The sequence below is a fragment of the Anopheles coustani genome, chromosome X, assembly GCF_943734705.1.
Source record: "Anopheles coustani chromosome X, idAnoCousDA_361_x.2, whole genome shotgun sequence".
Taxonomy (NCBI): domain Eukaryota; kingdom Metazoa; phylum Arthropoda; class Insecta; order Diptera; family Culicidae; genus Anopheles; species Anopheles coustani.
Window position 1 is genome coordinate 14,146,291 of NC_071290.1, and position 15,545 is coordinate 14,161,835.

The 15,545-nt window shown below is 44.8% G+C and overlaps 3 protein-coding genes across 3 annotated transcripts; 1 reads left to right on the forward strand and 2 right to left on the reverse strand.

Annotated features, from left to right (window-relative positions):
• Positions 1–5,855: 5,855 nt before the first annotated feature.
• Positions 5,856–7,197, reverse strand: LOC131268644 (uncharacterized). Its single transcript, XM_058270880.1, has one exon. The coding sequence runs from the start codon at positions 7,193–7,195 to the stop codon at positions 5,933–5,935; it is 1,263 nt and encodes a 420-aa protein (XP_058126863.1). The 5' UTR covers positions 7,196–7,197; the 3' UTR covers positions 5,856–5,932.
• A 455-nt stretch (positions 7,198–7,652) lies between these two features.
• LOC131268645 (uncharacterized) lies at positions 7,653–8,935 on the reverse strand. The gene has a single exon (XM_058270881.1). The coding sequence runs from the start codon at positions 8,925–8,927 to the stop codon at positions 7,716–7,718; it is 1,212 nt and encodes a 403-aa protein (XP_058126864.1). The 5' UTR covers positions 8,928–8,935; the 3' UTR covers positions 7,653–7,715.
• A 434-nt stretch (positions 8,936–9,369) lies between these two features.
• Positions 9,370–10,633, forward strand: LOC131268647 (uncharacterized). The gene has a single exon (XM_058270882.1). It carries the CDS (start codon positions 9,388–9,390, stop codon positions 10,555–10,557), a length of 1,170 nt encoding a protein of 389 aa, XP_058126865.1. The 5' UTR covers positions 9,370–9,387; the 3' UTR covers positions 10,558–10,633.
• Positions 10,634–15,545: the final 4,912 nt, after the last annotated feature.

Below are 15,545 nucleotides of genomic sequence, written 5' to 3' on the forward strand. Positions count from 1 at the left end.
CCCTTGTAATCTCACCGTTGCACCGTGCCGTTCCCGAAGGGCCCCCAAAACGGTGTGTATATGTGTGTGTATATGTGTGATTTTATGCTTCAGTAATGCGAGCTCGGGTGCTCCAGTCGAAACAAAGCCTTTCGGTTTGGGTTTTTGTTTTGGTTCTTTTCGAGGGGGTTTTATTATTTTTTATTCATGTCCCGACTTTTAACACCTGCAAGCTCCAGGACCACCTGTCGCCCCCCCACCCTCCCCGCTCATGTCGCCGTAAACGGCTATTATCATATCATTATTACGAGCCCCGGGACGGGAAACGGCACGACACGCAAAGTTTTCCACCGGTTCACCGGTATGGGGACACAAATGATCGAGAAAGAAAGGGAAAACCTAGGGGCAGGCAAGGTAGGGTCGGGTGGGCTGAGATTTTTAGTGGCCCATGAACATCCACACCGAAACCCCGCGTACGGCGAAATGTGATTCTCAGCGCTTCGGGCACAATTTTACGGATTTTTCGACATACCGCACCATTAATGCAGTTTTTATTTCATTGGGTTTAGCTTCGTAAATATGCATACGCAGCCACAGACGGTACCTCTTTACATGTTTTATGTGCTTCTGCAGTGTAGGTGATAAGAAAAGGAAAGAAAAGGAAAGAAAAAATATGCTCTATCGCTTGTGCACAAAAAATGCTTACAATAGTTTTAAACAATGTCTTTTCAAAGGGTTGTTTATCTTGCTTGCAAACTATTCTGGTTTTGTTCATCGCATCATGCTTCATTTTCTTGGTTGTAATTTTTCACGATTGATTTTTCATGACCTTAAACCATCATAATAATTTTGGTTTATCACAACTAGGGATTCAAATCCAGTGTGGTATTTTCTTTTTCATTTCAACAATTCTTGATGATTTTGAGTAGGATATTCTTGAAGCGCGTGTTTTTTTTAAATGTAAGCAGCTTTAAATATACGTTTGTGGCTAACATATAAGTATTCATAAAAAAATTACTGAAATAGAATAAAATGTGTCCCATGCATTGCATCTTTAAATCATCGTATCCTTGATTCGAATCATCTTATCCTTTGAACGTTTATCAAATTGTAATTTGTGTCCCCAAATATGGAAATACTGGGCCTTCCAGACATTACCATTTCTTGTAATATTTCTATACTAAAGCTCAAAGTTTTACTTATTTGTTCTATAGGAGTTTGTAATCCATTATTCATTTTTGCATTATTGTCAGATAGTTTATATGTGCATCAAAAGGAATGAATTCTTAAACATATAAAAGTATTTTGCTACTCGGATACATATTTTACAACATGTTAAATGATCTACATGGGGAATATCGGGAGAATAATCTAAAATAATGTTACAAATTGAAGCCACTTTGTTAATTTTTTATGGGACTTCGATTCAGATTATATGTAATTCACATATCCTTACGCGCCATTTGCAAGTTGTTTCATACGAAAATTAAAAAAAACATCATATTCATCTAAACAATCTGAACAAATAATCAAATTCCAAATCCGGTATAATAGTTTTATTTAAAAAATAATGTTTTAACACTTTTCTCCGATAATTACATTATTTTATTCTTGTTTTAAAGCATTCAAATCTGTTCTTTATGTAATAGATGAATTTTTGCTGATAAGTGCAAATAACTACTACTGTTCTTTTGGTGTTTTATGGTCACAAGATACATTTGAAATCGCTACTGCGATGAGGACAACAAGTTGCATGGGTAACAATACACACTTCTTTCAGTAAATCGCTGACACTTCAAACGGAAAGATTATACCGAACCAAGGCAAAAGACAACATATACGAGTTTAAAAGGTGAAAATTAGCAATGATAAAGCAATATCAAAGTATATCGAAAATCTAGCTAGAAAAAAATGACCCTGCTATAAGTGAAAAATATAAGTGTAAAGAAATCCCTCAGGCCACTCGTAGGTATCTGAGTAATAGTAGATATAATATACGATTTATTTCCATTTTAACATTGATATATCTTTTCAAACTAAAAAACAAAAAATATAATGCTCAGAAATATATAATGGAATGAAAAACCGTCGTGTGGAATACTTTATTTAAGTTAACTCTAATCCTACGGTAACAACTAGCCTGGTGATAAAAATAATTTGTACATAGTGATTAGTAGTTACTGATTAATAACCTAGATGCGTTTTAGCTTGAACAATATGTTAAAGATCTCTTTCAACCTAAAACTGTGCGTCTCGTCGGAAGAACTAGCTCGCTGTGCTGCTAACGACGCCCTATTCTCCGGCAAACCTATGCCAAGAGGTTGTCGCTTGACTTGTTGAAACGATTTGTACCAATCAGACCGGGCAAACCGCGCCGTTCCGATCCATTGGGCATTGGGTTTGGTGCTTGTCCATGCGGCGCCCTTTATCTGCCTACCAGAGTCTTTTATGTTTCCATTAGTTTTATATCTCGAGCGCACCCGGTCGGCACCAATTTGCTGGACCCTCTCCCCCCCCCCCCCCCCCCCCCCCTCTGTCTGATGAGTAAAACCAGTGCGTTTCGGGTGCCAGCTGGTGGGCGAGTGCCACTTAAACGCTCTCCACCATTTGGTTGCGATCGTTATTTCATTCGATTAATTTTCCACCATCGCTCGCAGGCAACCCCCCTCCCGCTGATCGCTAAGACACGAATGCGTGCGTATGTGTCGTTTGTGTTTCAGTTCGACCGGATGTGTGTGTGGGGGGGCCACAAGACGGCAAGGAAAATCCTACACCGTTGCCGGTGAAAGCGCAGCGGGAAAGAACAGCGAGTCGTATCGTATCGTTTTGATTGCGATGCCAAATGTCGTTACCGCACTCGATGGGTATGGCTCAGTTGGGGGCAGGAGGGGAGAAGGAAAGTGGATATATTTCGGCGCGGCACTTCGCTGGCGGAACGAGGTGAACGATGTTATTCAATATGTTAAAAGGCAATCAATGCTTGTCGATGGGAAGGGTGGGAACCCCGGGGTGGGATGGCGACGCCGTCGGCTCAACCGGTGGCCAGCAGCCAGTAATGCTCAGCGGGCGGCGCAGCAAAAACCGGGGATCATAAATTTACCCTCCAATTTTCCAACAACCACCAACAAAAAGAAAACCCTCCCCCGTCTGACGTTCGTCCGAAGAGCACTCGAGAAAGCTGGCCCCGAAATAAAGTAAAAAAAAAAAGCGGAAAGAAAACACCCAGCCCGGGCAAGGGTAAAGCAGGAAATGGAAGATTTATTACCGCTTCCCGCACGCACGCACGCCCCCCCTCCCCACCTCTACCTTTCCCGGAACACCGAGAGCTGCTTAAAGTTTAATGGTCGATTATCGATTTTTCGGCGTCCGCCGAAAAGGAAAGCCGTGCGGAAATGCCCGTAGGAAATGGGAAATAAGAACACACATAATGACCGGACCGTGGAGGGTGTAGTGAAGACGTCGGAAGGAAAAGCAATGACAAGAAAACGCCGCGGTGGCGGTGAAAAAGCAGTGGGAGGGAAGGGAATGTGGTAGGAACACGAATCAAGAATCTGTTCATTTTCACCGAACGATCCAATATCCTGTACGACACAGTTGCCGTCCGTTACGATTCCATCTGCCAGTCCGCTTTTTCGCTTTGGGTTTTCTTCTTTCTTTCTTTCTTTCTTTTTTTTCGCACGCCTTTTTCCATTTTCCTTCAGCTTCTTGAATGGGTCGCCAGAATGGTTCCATCAACGATTGCCTTTTGCTGGGGTGGGGGGAGGGATTTATTGAGGATGGATGAGGTTTTGGTTTGTCGTGCGTGAGCCCCCCCCTCCCCTCCACCCCCGGGAGGGGAGGAAAAGCGAAGACTAGACAAATTTGGCACCGGCAAGAAATATCACCGATAACATAAATTAATTTCAAACGGCAATAAATTACCGCAATCTTAGTGGTGTGCGCCTGAAGCGGTGGAGGAGGAGGGGTAGGCGGAAGGGGAAAGAAGTGGAAGAAATGGTCCCCACGGCAGACGACAATCGTACGGCGGGGCGGCAAGCTCGAGCAATTGACGAAAATAAAATAAATGAACGCTCGGCCACGGATGGGAAAATGATCTTCTGCCCCCGTCGTCGTCGTCGTTCTGATGATATTGATTTTTCCCACCCACTCTCCCCCCTCCCGTGTGCCACGCACAGTGGTTTCACGTCCGGCAAAGGCACAGCGGAACATCTTCTCACGCGTGAAGCGTACGGAACGAGGGTAGGCAACCGGTGGACCGAAATTTTACCAACTCGGAATAAATATTGGACGTCTAGACCAGAGATGACAAACGTGTGGTCCGCGAACCCCTTTCAAGCAGTGTGTATGGAAAGTTTTCCATCTGTCAATTTAAACAATTTTGTGCAGGAAAGTCATACTCACATATGGCGGTGGACATGAGCAAGGGGTTTTACGAGACAAGAGAATAAATCTGACAAACTACAAGAGATTCCGTAATGAAATGGAAGATGTGTAGCAGAGTAGAATTATAAACGAAGCAACGGCTTGAACGAGGACATTCAGCAACGTTTCAAATACTAGCAGATACAAATAATTGCAGAATGACAAACAGAACTCATCTATTTTATTTATTAATGTGTCCGCAGAGGAAAGTGTTACTTTTATAAGAATGTTGTAACGAACAATAAAGAAAGTTCATGTTTTTAATATTCGATCTGTGTACGATACAGCAGATATGAACGTTAGTCCCGGGATGAAAACCTAAGCAACCACCAATATGACTGTTGCTTCTATTTTTCACTCTTCGATATGGACAGAGAGCTCAAACATATGTTTGTCTAGTTAGATTTTCGTTATGTTTTGCTAATGCTTTATCATTGTTTATTTTCACCTTTCAAGGCTTGGTTTTCTTTTGCCTTGTTTCGGTATGACCTCTCCGTTTGAAGTGCCTTTGTTTCGCAGGCAAAAGTGCGTATGGTTTCATATAGAAATTGTTTTTCTTAATCGATGTACAAATCAAACCAAAGGATGTAATGATTGGAGAGCGGTTTCAAATGTATTGTGCGACCATTAAAAATAAAAAAATCAGATTGTAGCAATTTTAACATTATTTAAAAGGACCCTCTATTAACTGCAGAAAAGATTTGAACAGGTCAAAAGAAGTAAAACAGAAGAAAATGAGAATGAGAAAAGTATTTAAACGAGTAGTTACCAATAAAAACATATTATGTAGTCTTGGTTGAGGATTTGGATAAGGTAATGAGCAGCAAGATCATGATATAATAAATTTTGAAAGTTACATATTAAAAAAAAACATGAAAACAGTGGGTAAGGAAATTTGATATACGTATCACATCATAATGTTGATGAATTCATAGAAATAATCGAAGACCAAATCAGAATTGAAATCTGATTGGAAATTATATCACGAAATGCTAATGAGTTCGACCTAAAGCTGTTTTTAAAATTCTTCTCTTGCTATTTCTTAGGTACTTTTTTAAAACTGATAAACATTAACACTATATGACAATACTGCAAACATGTGCAATGGATTACAAAGTCTTATAAAACAAATAAGTCCAACTTTGAGCTTCAGTATATACACATTTTGGGTATGGAAATGTCTGAAACGCCCCGAAGGTTCGATACGAGAGTTAGCAACGCGTTGGAGTCCAGTTGAACAAGTATTGTTTACGACCCTTCCACAACCCGATACAATTGCCCGGTTTGCTTTGTTGTCAATTCTGGGGATAGGCGTTTGTACCAGCTCTAGTCCCGGACTCAAACATTTCTGTCCAACCAAGACCAACTCTTGAATGATTACAAGACAACATCCAGCTGAGGCCTCTATGGGAGCTGAGTTTTGGTTTAAGCTGTACCCCAAACAATGCCAAATTCTTTGCAGATAACATTTTTTATTGCATTTGATCCTAAAAGGTGTTACACTACGAGGGGAAGTTCAAGGTCGAGGTGCTTAAGACCTTCGAGTTTTGGACTGATGCAGATAAAAACCGTAATCATTTCTGCTTCCATTGAAACTCCTGAATTTGTTTTTCAACTCCTCAAGCTTTTTGTTACTCTGCTGATCGGCTGGCTGACGTTTGAGGAAGTTTATACATACTTCGAGTTGGGATGCCACTTTGAGCAGATAATTGAAAGAGTTGTTCTTATTCCTTTCGTACACCTGGTTCAGAATGGCTTCAAATGCTGCCAGCCGCTGCTTTCCGAGTGGTAGACTGTTGGGATAGGCGGCCAGATTGTCGAAGTTCACCTTCAGCCAGGAGCCGCTGTCCACGGTCGCGATGTTGACCTGCAGTCTCTCGAAATAGTTTGGTTGTTTGGCGGCAAAATCAGCCACCGCGCGGTAGCTGCCGGCCGCTATCTGATCCTTCCAGTGTTTTTCCACCGCCTCCAGAAGTTCTTTGTGGAGATGTTCGTGCTGGCGCTTGGCGTTATCGCTCTGACCTTGGAGTAGGTCACGCGCGTCGAGTCCTGCCATCGCGGCGACGTAGTGCTGCCGTTGCTTCGCCCGCTTCATTATCTCCGCCTTGAGCAGTGTGTACAGCTTCAGCTTCGACTCGGTGGAGCTCAGCTGTTTTATGAATTCGATCAAGTTTGTAACGCGCTCGTTCTGGTGCTTTGCCTCGCGGTACACCGACTGCACGATCGATTTGTAGAGTCTATCCGATGAGCCGGAGGTACCGGTTGTGACGAGCTGGAAGTACCGGAGGGCCTGCCCGCTGTCACCTATACCGATGTTGGTAAGCAGGAGCTCTAGGTGCAACCTCCGGCGTCCCTCGCGCAACCTCGTCAGATTGGCCTGAAGTGTTGCGGTGGCACTCTGATGCTCCCTTACGTCCCGCCTGATCTCTTGCAGCTTCTGGTCCATCTCACCGCTGAGCTTCTGGCGCTGTTGGTCCACCTGCCGTTTCGTGTCATCCAGCAGTATCTGACAGAAGGTGGACGAAGGCTCGGGACGGGAAACCGTACCATCGCGTGCCCGGCAGTCGGTAAGGTTCTGGCGCGTATAATGAAAGTGCACCATCAGCTCGCTCCACAGACCGCCACATTCCAGCCGCGTCTGCATCGTGTCGGTGAGCGATTGCAGCACCTCGTTCCCAACCTGAATCACACACTGGTTCGCTTCATCCTGAAACGGATCCTCCGTGCCGAATGATATCCGTCCGCTGATGAGTATCAATAAACCGGGCACAATCGCTCGCACAAGACCAGCCATCCTGGAACGATATAACCGAATGAGGAGGCACTCGCTCGGTATTCCTTTATATACACACACCCTCTCTGCTGTGCTGTCCGTGCCAGTCATTACCTAACCGGTATCGGAATCAATCTTCAGTGCAGATTAATTCCAAAGCGCTGTGCAAAGTAAATGATGAACTGTCAATATTTGTTTAGCTGTGAAAACCCGTCACGCAATCGACGACCAGCTTGGGCTAGGAATTTGAAATGGCTTTCGGTTTATCCGGAAAGGATGTGGGTTAGTCTGTGGACGTCTCTTGCTGAGAATTTGATGGGATTGGGTGTGGTTCTCTGCGACACAAATTCAGTTCTTGCTGTTATCCATAGAACCATCATTGCTTGATGCATATGTGGCCATGCCTTAGAGCCGTCAGAACACAAACCATGTGAAATCAAAACTTCATACAAAATAAAAGATAAAAGAACTTCTCGATATATTTGGAGTAAAATTTATTTGATGCTTTGTATAGTTTGATTCGCCTTTAAATCTAGCCGATTCATGTTTTATATCTACCTTCGAGTTTGAAATTGCGAAGATAGAGCTTATAGTTCCAGTGCCCCCTTCCTCGCCTCTTATGCAACCTAGCAAAGGAGTCCTGAATGGCTTTCAAGCGCATCATAAGCTGTTGATCTTTGCCATTCTTCACCAGGGCGGTTTCCAACCTATCGACCTGATTTGCAAAACTTCGCAACATATTCTGCGCCTCACGATCGGTTTTAGAGTCTTTGCCAATACCGTGGATTAGAGTGTTATCAATAATCCGCTCGTACATTGTGACACGATTCGATAACCTATCAAGATAATTGACTTGCGCGTACAACTCCTTCTGATCTAGCCTCTTCGTCCATTCGTTGCGCGAGAAAGTAGTAAACGAGGCAATCGCGAAGTCAAAGTAGTCCGGAAAGTGCTTTTCCGCCCAGAAGATCTCGAGGTACCAATTTTGGAACATCTGTTCCTTCCATTTTACAATAAGAGGAGTTACGACGTCCGTGTAGAACTCTTTGTAGTCGTTAGTGACAGAAACCAATGGGAACACCTCGACACTGTACAGAAGAGCCATGTAGTTTTTTTGCAGGTCGTGCTTGTACAGTACCGGTTTGAATGCTTTGTAGAACTGCAATCGCTGCGCCTCCTCCGGAATGGCACGAACGAAGTGTAGGAAGTTCAGTAACACCGCCTCGTCGATCTTCGGATTACCGGCGATCACAGTGACGATCTCTTTTGGTGTCATCTGTGTTGGCATCTTCAGATGGGCAAGCAGTGCATCCTCCAGCCGGCCAGCCTCGATGCTATACACGAGGTGTTGTCGCTCTAATTCAACCTCCACCTGTACGTTCACTTTGTCTTCACGTTCTGCGTCGACAACGAGGCTTGCGTTTTCGCTCGTGTATTTCTTCAGCAGGTCGAAAAAGAACAGCAGCTCTCCGTGCCAGTAGTTCAGCTGGAAGAGAAGCCCTGCATTTTGTGCGCTACGTTTCGACGCACTGGCGAGACATTCCTTTCGGACATCGTCGTAATGCTGTAGGAGCGGCGCAGCATCGCAAGGTTCTAGGGGATTGCAAACTCCGGGGGGTTGCTTACTGGACGCTTGTTCCTTCAAAATACAAAAAGTATCCTTTGATTTCTCCACCTGAGGCTGGCTTGCACCGCAGTCCACCGTTACAACTATCAGCGCAATCAACCAGCCCGACACAGTGTAGACACCCATTGCGAAACGATTGGGTAACTCTAGTGTGGTGCATTCATCAAATGGTGGTTTTTATAGTGCCAAGCAGCACTTGAGTAACTATGGCTATATTTTCCTAAGCGCAATTGACATAATTAATGACAGTCTACCCTTGCTTACAGTATGAGAAACTAATGAGTTCGACTAGAGGGTTATTCTTGTCCGTACTGGTTGCAGTACGGCCTTGAGAGTAAAACAACGCATCGTGTAGGTTTACCGATGTCATCTAGCCGTCTTGTAATGAGTCTCGGATACAAATGGTTGCTTGCCGGCGGTTTCGCACGGCTATGCAAACAAATCATTTATATCTCTTGGCAGATCGCAACAACAAATCTGTGTCAATACAACGGCCACAGTCGCTTTAGCGTTGATGGACTATAAATTGCAACATCACTCGTTTCGAAAGACAACGCTTGCAACAAGGCTAGCCGATAATTACCCAATGGAGAAGTCAACATACCATTGCCTTTATGTACTGTCGCTGCTTTGGTGTGTTGCGCATGCCGCTCCAGGCCCGTCCGAGCAGAAGACTTCCGCGCGGGGAAACGTTTGCGGGCAGCACTACGACGACATCTATGCAGCGGCACAGAGCTGGCAGACGAATGGTATCGTACCGGAGCATGAAACCCAGTACAAGGAGCTGAAGGAGAAGTGCGCCCAGGCGCACAAGGAACGCCAGGAGCAGCTGGACGCAACCACCACCAAGCTGCCAGGCTACGTGAGCAACATTGCCATTGCGCTTAGCTCTCTTAATGCGACGTTGCAGACGGAGGTGTCCACGCTCGAGCAAATCGTGCAGGAGCAGCACAAATCGCTAGCGAGTGCGTGGGAGTATGGCTTGGAGCTACAGCACGAGCTGCTGGTCACCAACATTGAATCGGATCGGATCGAAAAGGCACTGCTCTACCACTCGATCCTCCAGGACTCGTCGCCTAAGCAGATACTGACGGAGAGCTACGCGTACCACGGTTCGCGCGGTAAGATGGTGGCGCTGCTGCTGAAGTTTGTCCGCTCGCTACCCGCCAAGACCGAACGCGTCGAGGCGTACACGGAGCTGGAGCGGCTGCTGAAGAGCAACGGTCAGGATGAGCGCTTCCCGGCCATTATCTTCTCCCAGGATGTGAAGGAGCTCGGTGACCAAGGGTACAACCCCGATCACACGCAACTCGAAGGAAAGACCGTCGCTCGTTGGCAAACGCTCCTGCTTGCCGGGAACTTCTCCGAGATCGTGCTGTTCGCGAAAGACCATCCCACGTACTATGCACGCATCGCGTCCACGCTGATCGACGCCCTAAACAAGACCTGGTCGAAGGAAGCGCTCGATAAAGTGATCCATTTCCCCAACGCCCTCCCGAGCCCGTCGCAGCGGGTCGTCGCGTTCAAGGGTGTGCTGGAGTCTCTGCTGGCGCACCAGGAGCAACAGCTCAACGACCTATATCTTATAAAGCTGGCCAAGGAAATGGAGAAACTTGAGCGTCATCTGGAAGCTGGCGGAGACGGGCAGGCTAGGGAGAGCCTCAAGGAAGTCCAGGACATCTTCGGAAAGTTCTCCTACACACGCAGCTTCTCGAATTACGTCGATCTCTATGGTATGCTCAAGTCAGAGCTTTGAGTGGAATGTTGGGACTGTTTTCGATAAGTGAAACGGGATGTGGTGAAATTAATAAACGAGTTATTGTACTTATTCATCCTTTTGTGGTAGTTTTGACCTTTGCTATATGCAACGCTCAGCGCAGAGCTATTCTGAAGGTGTTCGGACTTTTGATACATAAGCTCGTAATGTGTACTTTGGCAGATCTGTATATCTAAATCTCCCTAAACTCTGGCATGTAACTTGATCTCATCTGCTCAGTATACTTCTCACCAAGGTGGGTAAGCTGGAACTCTTTTCCAACGTCCGGACTCCCCTCGGACCACTCCTGTTCCTTATTTTCATCAAATGATGCTGTCCAAACAGGAGGTGCTCTTTTTCGCAGACAATATGAAGCTGTCTGAGGTGATTAAAGCTGTCGACGAATATAGTATATAGTGAGCTGTATATTGCTTCCAGTACATTGCGCTATTGGTTCTTCTAGTACTAAGCCCTCTTTTTAACTCTGGTACGATCCGGTTCTCCCATTCGTTATGATTACAATCTCAACGACTCCGACAGTCGACTCAGATTTAGGACACACTTTATGTATGTTATTAAAAGGAGTAACCATTTGTTAGGTTTTATGTTTTGACCCTGTTTATTATTAAGCCTATACACTTTTTCTCCATTCGTCCAGTGCTAGAGACGTGAGAATGATCTAGGCTCAGCGGATTATAGTATTGTTTGAGTAGATTAATCTCTCAATCACATCTAGTCGCCTTGGGTCATGAATATTTAGGTGAACTATAAAGTACGGATTTGTTAGATTTCCGTTTTTGTGTTAGTTGTTGCTTGTTTTGTTATTTTTTTTCAATTTTCCTTTTGTTTCCTTCTTTTATCTATTGTACTTTCCTGTTTAAATACAAACGAAAAGTACAAGGATTTTTTTAGTTTTTCCTCAATGTTTATATTTCCATCATTCAAAATTGAATATTGTTTTAAGGCTCCAATAGTGAGGTAACCAGTATCAATTTATTTTTAGTTATTGTACGCGAAGCATGCAAGTTTATGAAAAATACATTTTCTCTCCTACTACTACTACTACTACTACTATATACAATATGCTGTATGAAAAGTGTAATCAAAGCTCTGGTGACACCGATTGGTTAGGTCTGCAAAATCCCAAATGGACGCAGATGCTCCTTTGAGAAGGCGAATGGCAAATTTTCCAATCGTTCCACCTCACCTTCCGAACCCCCGCCCCCCTGTCGGTTACCCTTTGCTACCCGTTTTTCGTGCCGCTTGATTAATTAAAAACCGACGCTGCTAAGTGTGGCGGCAAGTTAATTCGGGTAGTCTGGGAACTTCTTCGCCGAGAACTCTTCGAACACTTTGACATTATGTTACATCGCCTCAAGGCCAACCGGTGCGGTGGAAAGTTTTTCGGTGGGTGTGGGTAAGCTACATGGGGTCGGCCAGCTGCGCAGCATCTGGGAGGATTTGTGTGTTTTGTCGGTTATGACGCTGTTATGGTTTTCTTTTTTTTGTTTTTAAAGGGAGACACTCTCCACCCGACGGTCACGGGGTTGGCTTCGAAATAGAGTGCCCGGGTCATCCCCAACCTTAGGGGTCGGTTAATGAGCTCGGTGGGATGGTGGTGGCTTTGTAGACGGTTGTGCTCTTTTGATTCATATTCCTCCGAGCCTGTCGTCACGGGCTTTTGATTTCCGGCCTGCGGTCTGCGGGGGAAAATCATCGACATTTCGCACTCCCCTAGCTTACGTCAGGTGCCTCGGGCACACCTCCTCGTCACACACTGATGAAAGGGAGCAAAAACGGGGAAGCAAAATGGCCATCGCATGGTTGTCAAGCGGCGCCATCTTTGTCAGCGCGATGAACGACCGTTGATAAGGGCCGGATGTCAGCCCAGCATCGGTTCCCGCAGGTGGGAGTCGAACCGGGAGAGAGATTCCATTAAAAAGACTCCCCCGAACTTACGTCACCCCCCTTCCGTGACCCCCGGTTCTTTCGGAACGGACTGGAGGACCGGGTGTAGAAGTTAATTATTGACGTCTCGGCAGCGTCAAGCAGCGGCCTCGATGAGTGATAATTAAAATGGCAACTGACGCTTCACCCTTCCCCTCCCGCGCAACACGCCTCCCTCCCCCCCACCACACCCATCTCTTCTTTACTTTACCTTTTCTTTAGGCTCTTTCGCATTCCTCCTTTCTCGCTCAGCTCGAGTTGTTCGGCAGGTTTTGCCCCTCGTTATCCTTGTTGACGGTTCCCTCCTTCCATCCTCTAGTAAGCCACGGATTATGATCACCCTTTTCCGGGCGGTGTTGTTGCGCTCGGACACGGTAAGGATATTAAAATGTATTCTCCCTCAATGGACGGCGGGCAGACAGCGTAGCAACAAAAAAATTCAAATAAATAAAACAAGTACACAACTGAATCACCAGCACAAGGTAAACAGTGTACTCGGCGCCTGCAGCATAAAAGTTACCCCCTTGCCGCTTCTTTGCATTTGTCCCGACTTTAACACTAAAAGGCAAATAGGGGACATTTTGACCCCAGCGCAATTTTTGATTTTAATATCTTAAAAACAGATGAATATTTTTACAAAAAAGTATAGCTTTTTTTAAAATCCAAATATAATATAAGACCTTTTTTGACCCTAATTCATTTATCGATTTTAATATCTTGAAAACAGCTGAATGTTTTCACAAAAAAAGTAAAGTTTTTCTTAAAATCCAAATATAATGCAAAACAAAAATTTTAGATTTTTCTGTTTGACGAGCTCCGAAAAAGTGAAGTTATAACGTTTTAAAGATAGGTGTCAAAACGACATCATTCAACATTGTAGCGAATGTCGAGTTATCTCCTATCTCTCCTATCTATAAAACGCTATAACTTCATTATTTTTGAAAATTTTACAAATCCGTCAACTGTTATTTTAAAACATATTTATTTACTACCTTTTGACATTTTGTTTTTTCGATCCATTTCTTCATTATTCCGCTAGCTCTTTGTAAAGCAAAAAACGGTCGAAAATGGGATTTTTTAGCTTTTATTTACTCAAAATCTTTGAAGTAGATAGAGAACAATGTACGCTAGAAAGTAAGTAAGTTGAGGAATACTTCAAAAGTAAAATCATTTTTTTTCAACAACAAATTATGCGATAAATTATCATCAAAGATCGAAAATAACGCCAATCCCTATAGTAACTTATCCCGCTAACGCATAATGTTTCGAAATGCACAGGTAGAGAATTTCGAAACAAAATGCAGGACGGAAAAAACCTCTAGGAAATTTTAAAATCCACATTTGCAATCTTAAAAATATGTTTTTTTTTTTTAAAAGGTGACCTGATATATTTGCATTATAGCGCACATTTTTTTCTTAGAACTTAGATGATACATTCTGAACTAAAATAAGTTGAAGAGGATTTGAAATTCGATTCCAATCGATCTTTTTTGCTTTACACCGAACTAGCGGAATGAGAATTACATCAAAAATTAAAAAAACGCCAAAAGATAGTCTACAAACATACTAAAACCTAACAGTTTACGGATTTGAAAAATCTTCCAAGATAGTGAAGTTATAGTGCTTAAAAAATAGGGGTCAAAATGACCCCACAAAAGCATTCGGGCGAGATTTCAAAGCAATGTATTCTAGTGTTAAGGAGGTAAACCGAAATTAAACCCACCCTCTCGGTCGTTTTGAAATTCGTCAAAGATGCGCTGCTGGTGGTGGTAAAAATCCTGCATTACACACCACCACCATACCGGAGCCCCAACCTACCCTCCCCGCCACCCTTGTAACCATAACGGTGCTTTTTATATTTATTCATCGCCGCGAGTAGCCGACGGATTGCAAATGCAAAGTGCTCCTAAAGGGGCCCTATCGTTAAACGAAACTTCACAAGAGTGTGTGTGTGTGTGTGTGTGTGTTTCATGCCTTTCACATCAAGTACACGCTAATGCAGGCCAACCATAAACCCATTCAGCTCGCCCGGTCCAACTTCTGCCCGTGCGAAATCGAGTGCGAATTTAATTTTTACTTTCACCCGATCGGGTTTTTTCCACCCCGTTCCGTTTTCCGTTCCGGCGGTGGGGGAAAATGTGTTGATTCACTGCCGCCTGGCTTGCCACTCGCTCAACGGTATGATGTGTGTGTGTGTGTGTATGGAAGCTGTACCTAACGGAGCGTATCCTTCGGCCAAGGATTTTTCCCACTCCGAAATGTGAAACTCGCGTGGGAAACATTCCTGCAGTGTAGTTTCTTTTTTTTTTTTTTCTTTTGTCCGGAACAAAAGGGAAAACCAAGGAAAAGGCGCACACGTGAACGGGAGAGTGAAGGAAAGAATCGTCATGTATAAAAAACCCTCCCCCTTTCCTTCTCGACTGCTTTCCGCATGTCCATTATGAAGAATTTTCCAACCCGTGGGTGGAAAAACTGACTCGCCGCCGTCCCGTTTATCGGTCGGTCGGAGGGTTTTTTTTTTTATAATGTCTCGGGCGCCTCGCGCCATCGGAATGGCTTCGTGCCTTTCGCGTGCTGCTGAATGGAGCCTCCGCTCCTCTACTCGGGGTGGTTTTTTTTTCCCCCCAGTTCGGTTTCGGGGTTTCCCAACTAGCATACCGGGGGGCTTGCATTGCATGGGCATGTCCTTGCCAGGCTTTTGCGTAAAAGGATTGGCCCGTGGGTGGAATGGGAAAAAAAGGCGAGCAAAACATGGGTGAACACCCCCCACCCCCTTTCCTGAGAGTCAAACGGTGGAAACAATGTGACCAACTTGTTACACGGCCTCACGAGAGTGCATCTGTTGAGGGGGGGGGGAGTGGGTGACGGGTGGAAAATGGAAGGAGAATTGTATGGCGTCAGACGTGCAAATAATTGCTATTGTGTTAAAGCCCCCCACCCTCCTGGCGGCCTGCACCGTCGTCTCGGTACTGCATTCCATACAGCGCGGGCCAAGAATGCACGGCTCCGATGGCAGCATTTTCCCAGCCCGGTGGCCCAGT

Excerpts from the sequence above, each read along its gene's own strand:
- LOC131268644 (XM_058270880.1), bottom strand. The coding sequence starts at position 7,195 with ATGGCTGGTCTTGTGCGAGCGATTGTGCCCGGTTTATTGATACTCATC.
- LOC131268647 (XM_058270882.1), top strand. The coding sequence starts at position 9,388 with ATGGAGAAGTCAACATACCATTGCCTTTATGTACTGTCGCTGCTTTGG.
- LOC131268645 (XM_058270881.1), bottom strand. The coding sequence starts at position 8,927 with ATGGGTGTCTACACTGTGTCGGGCTGGTTGATTGCGCTGATAGTTGTA.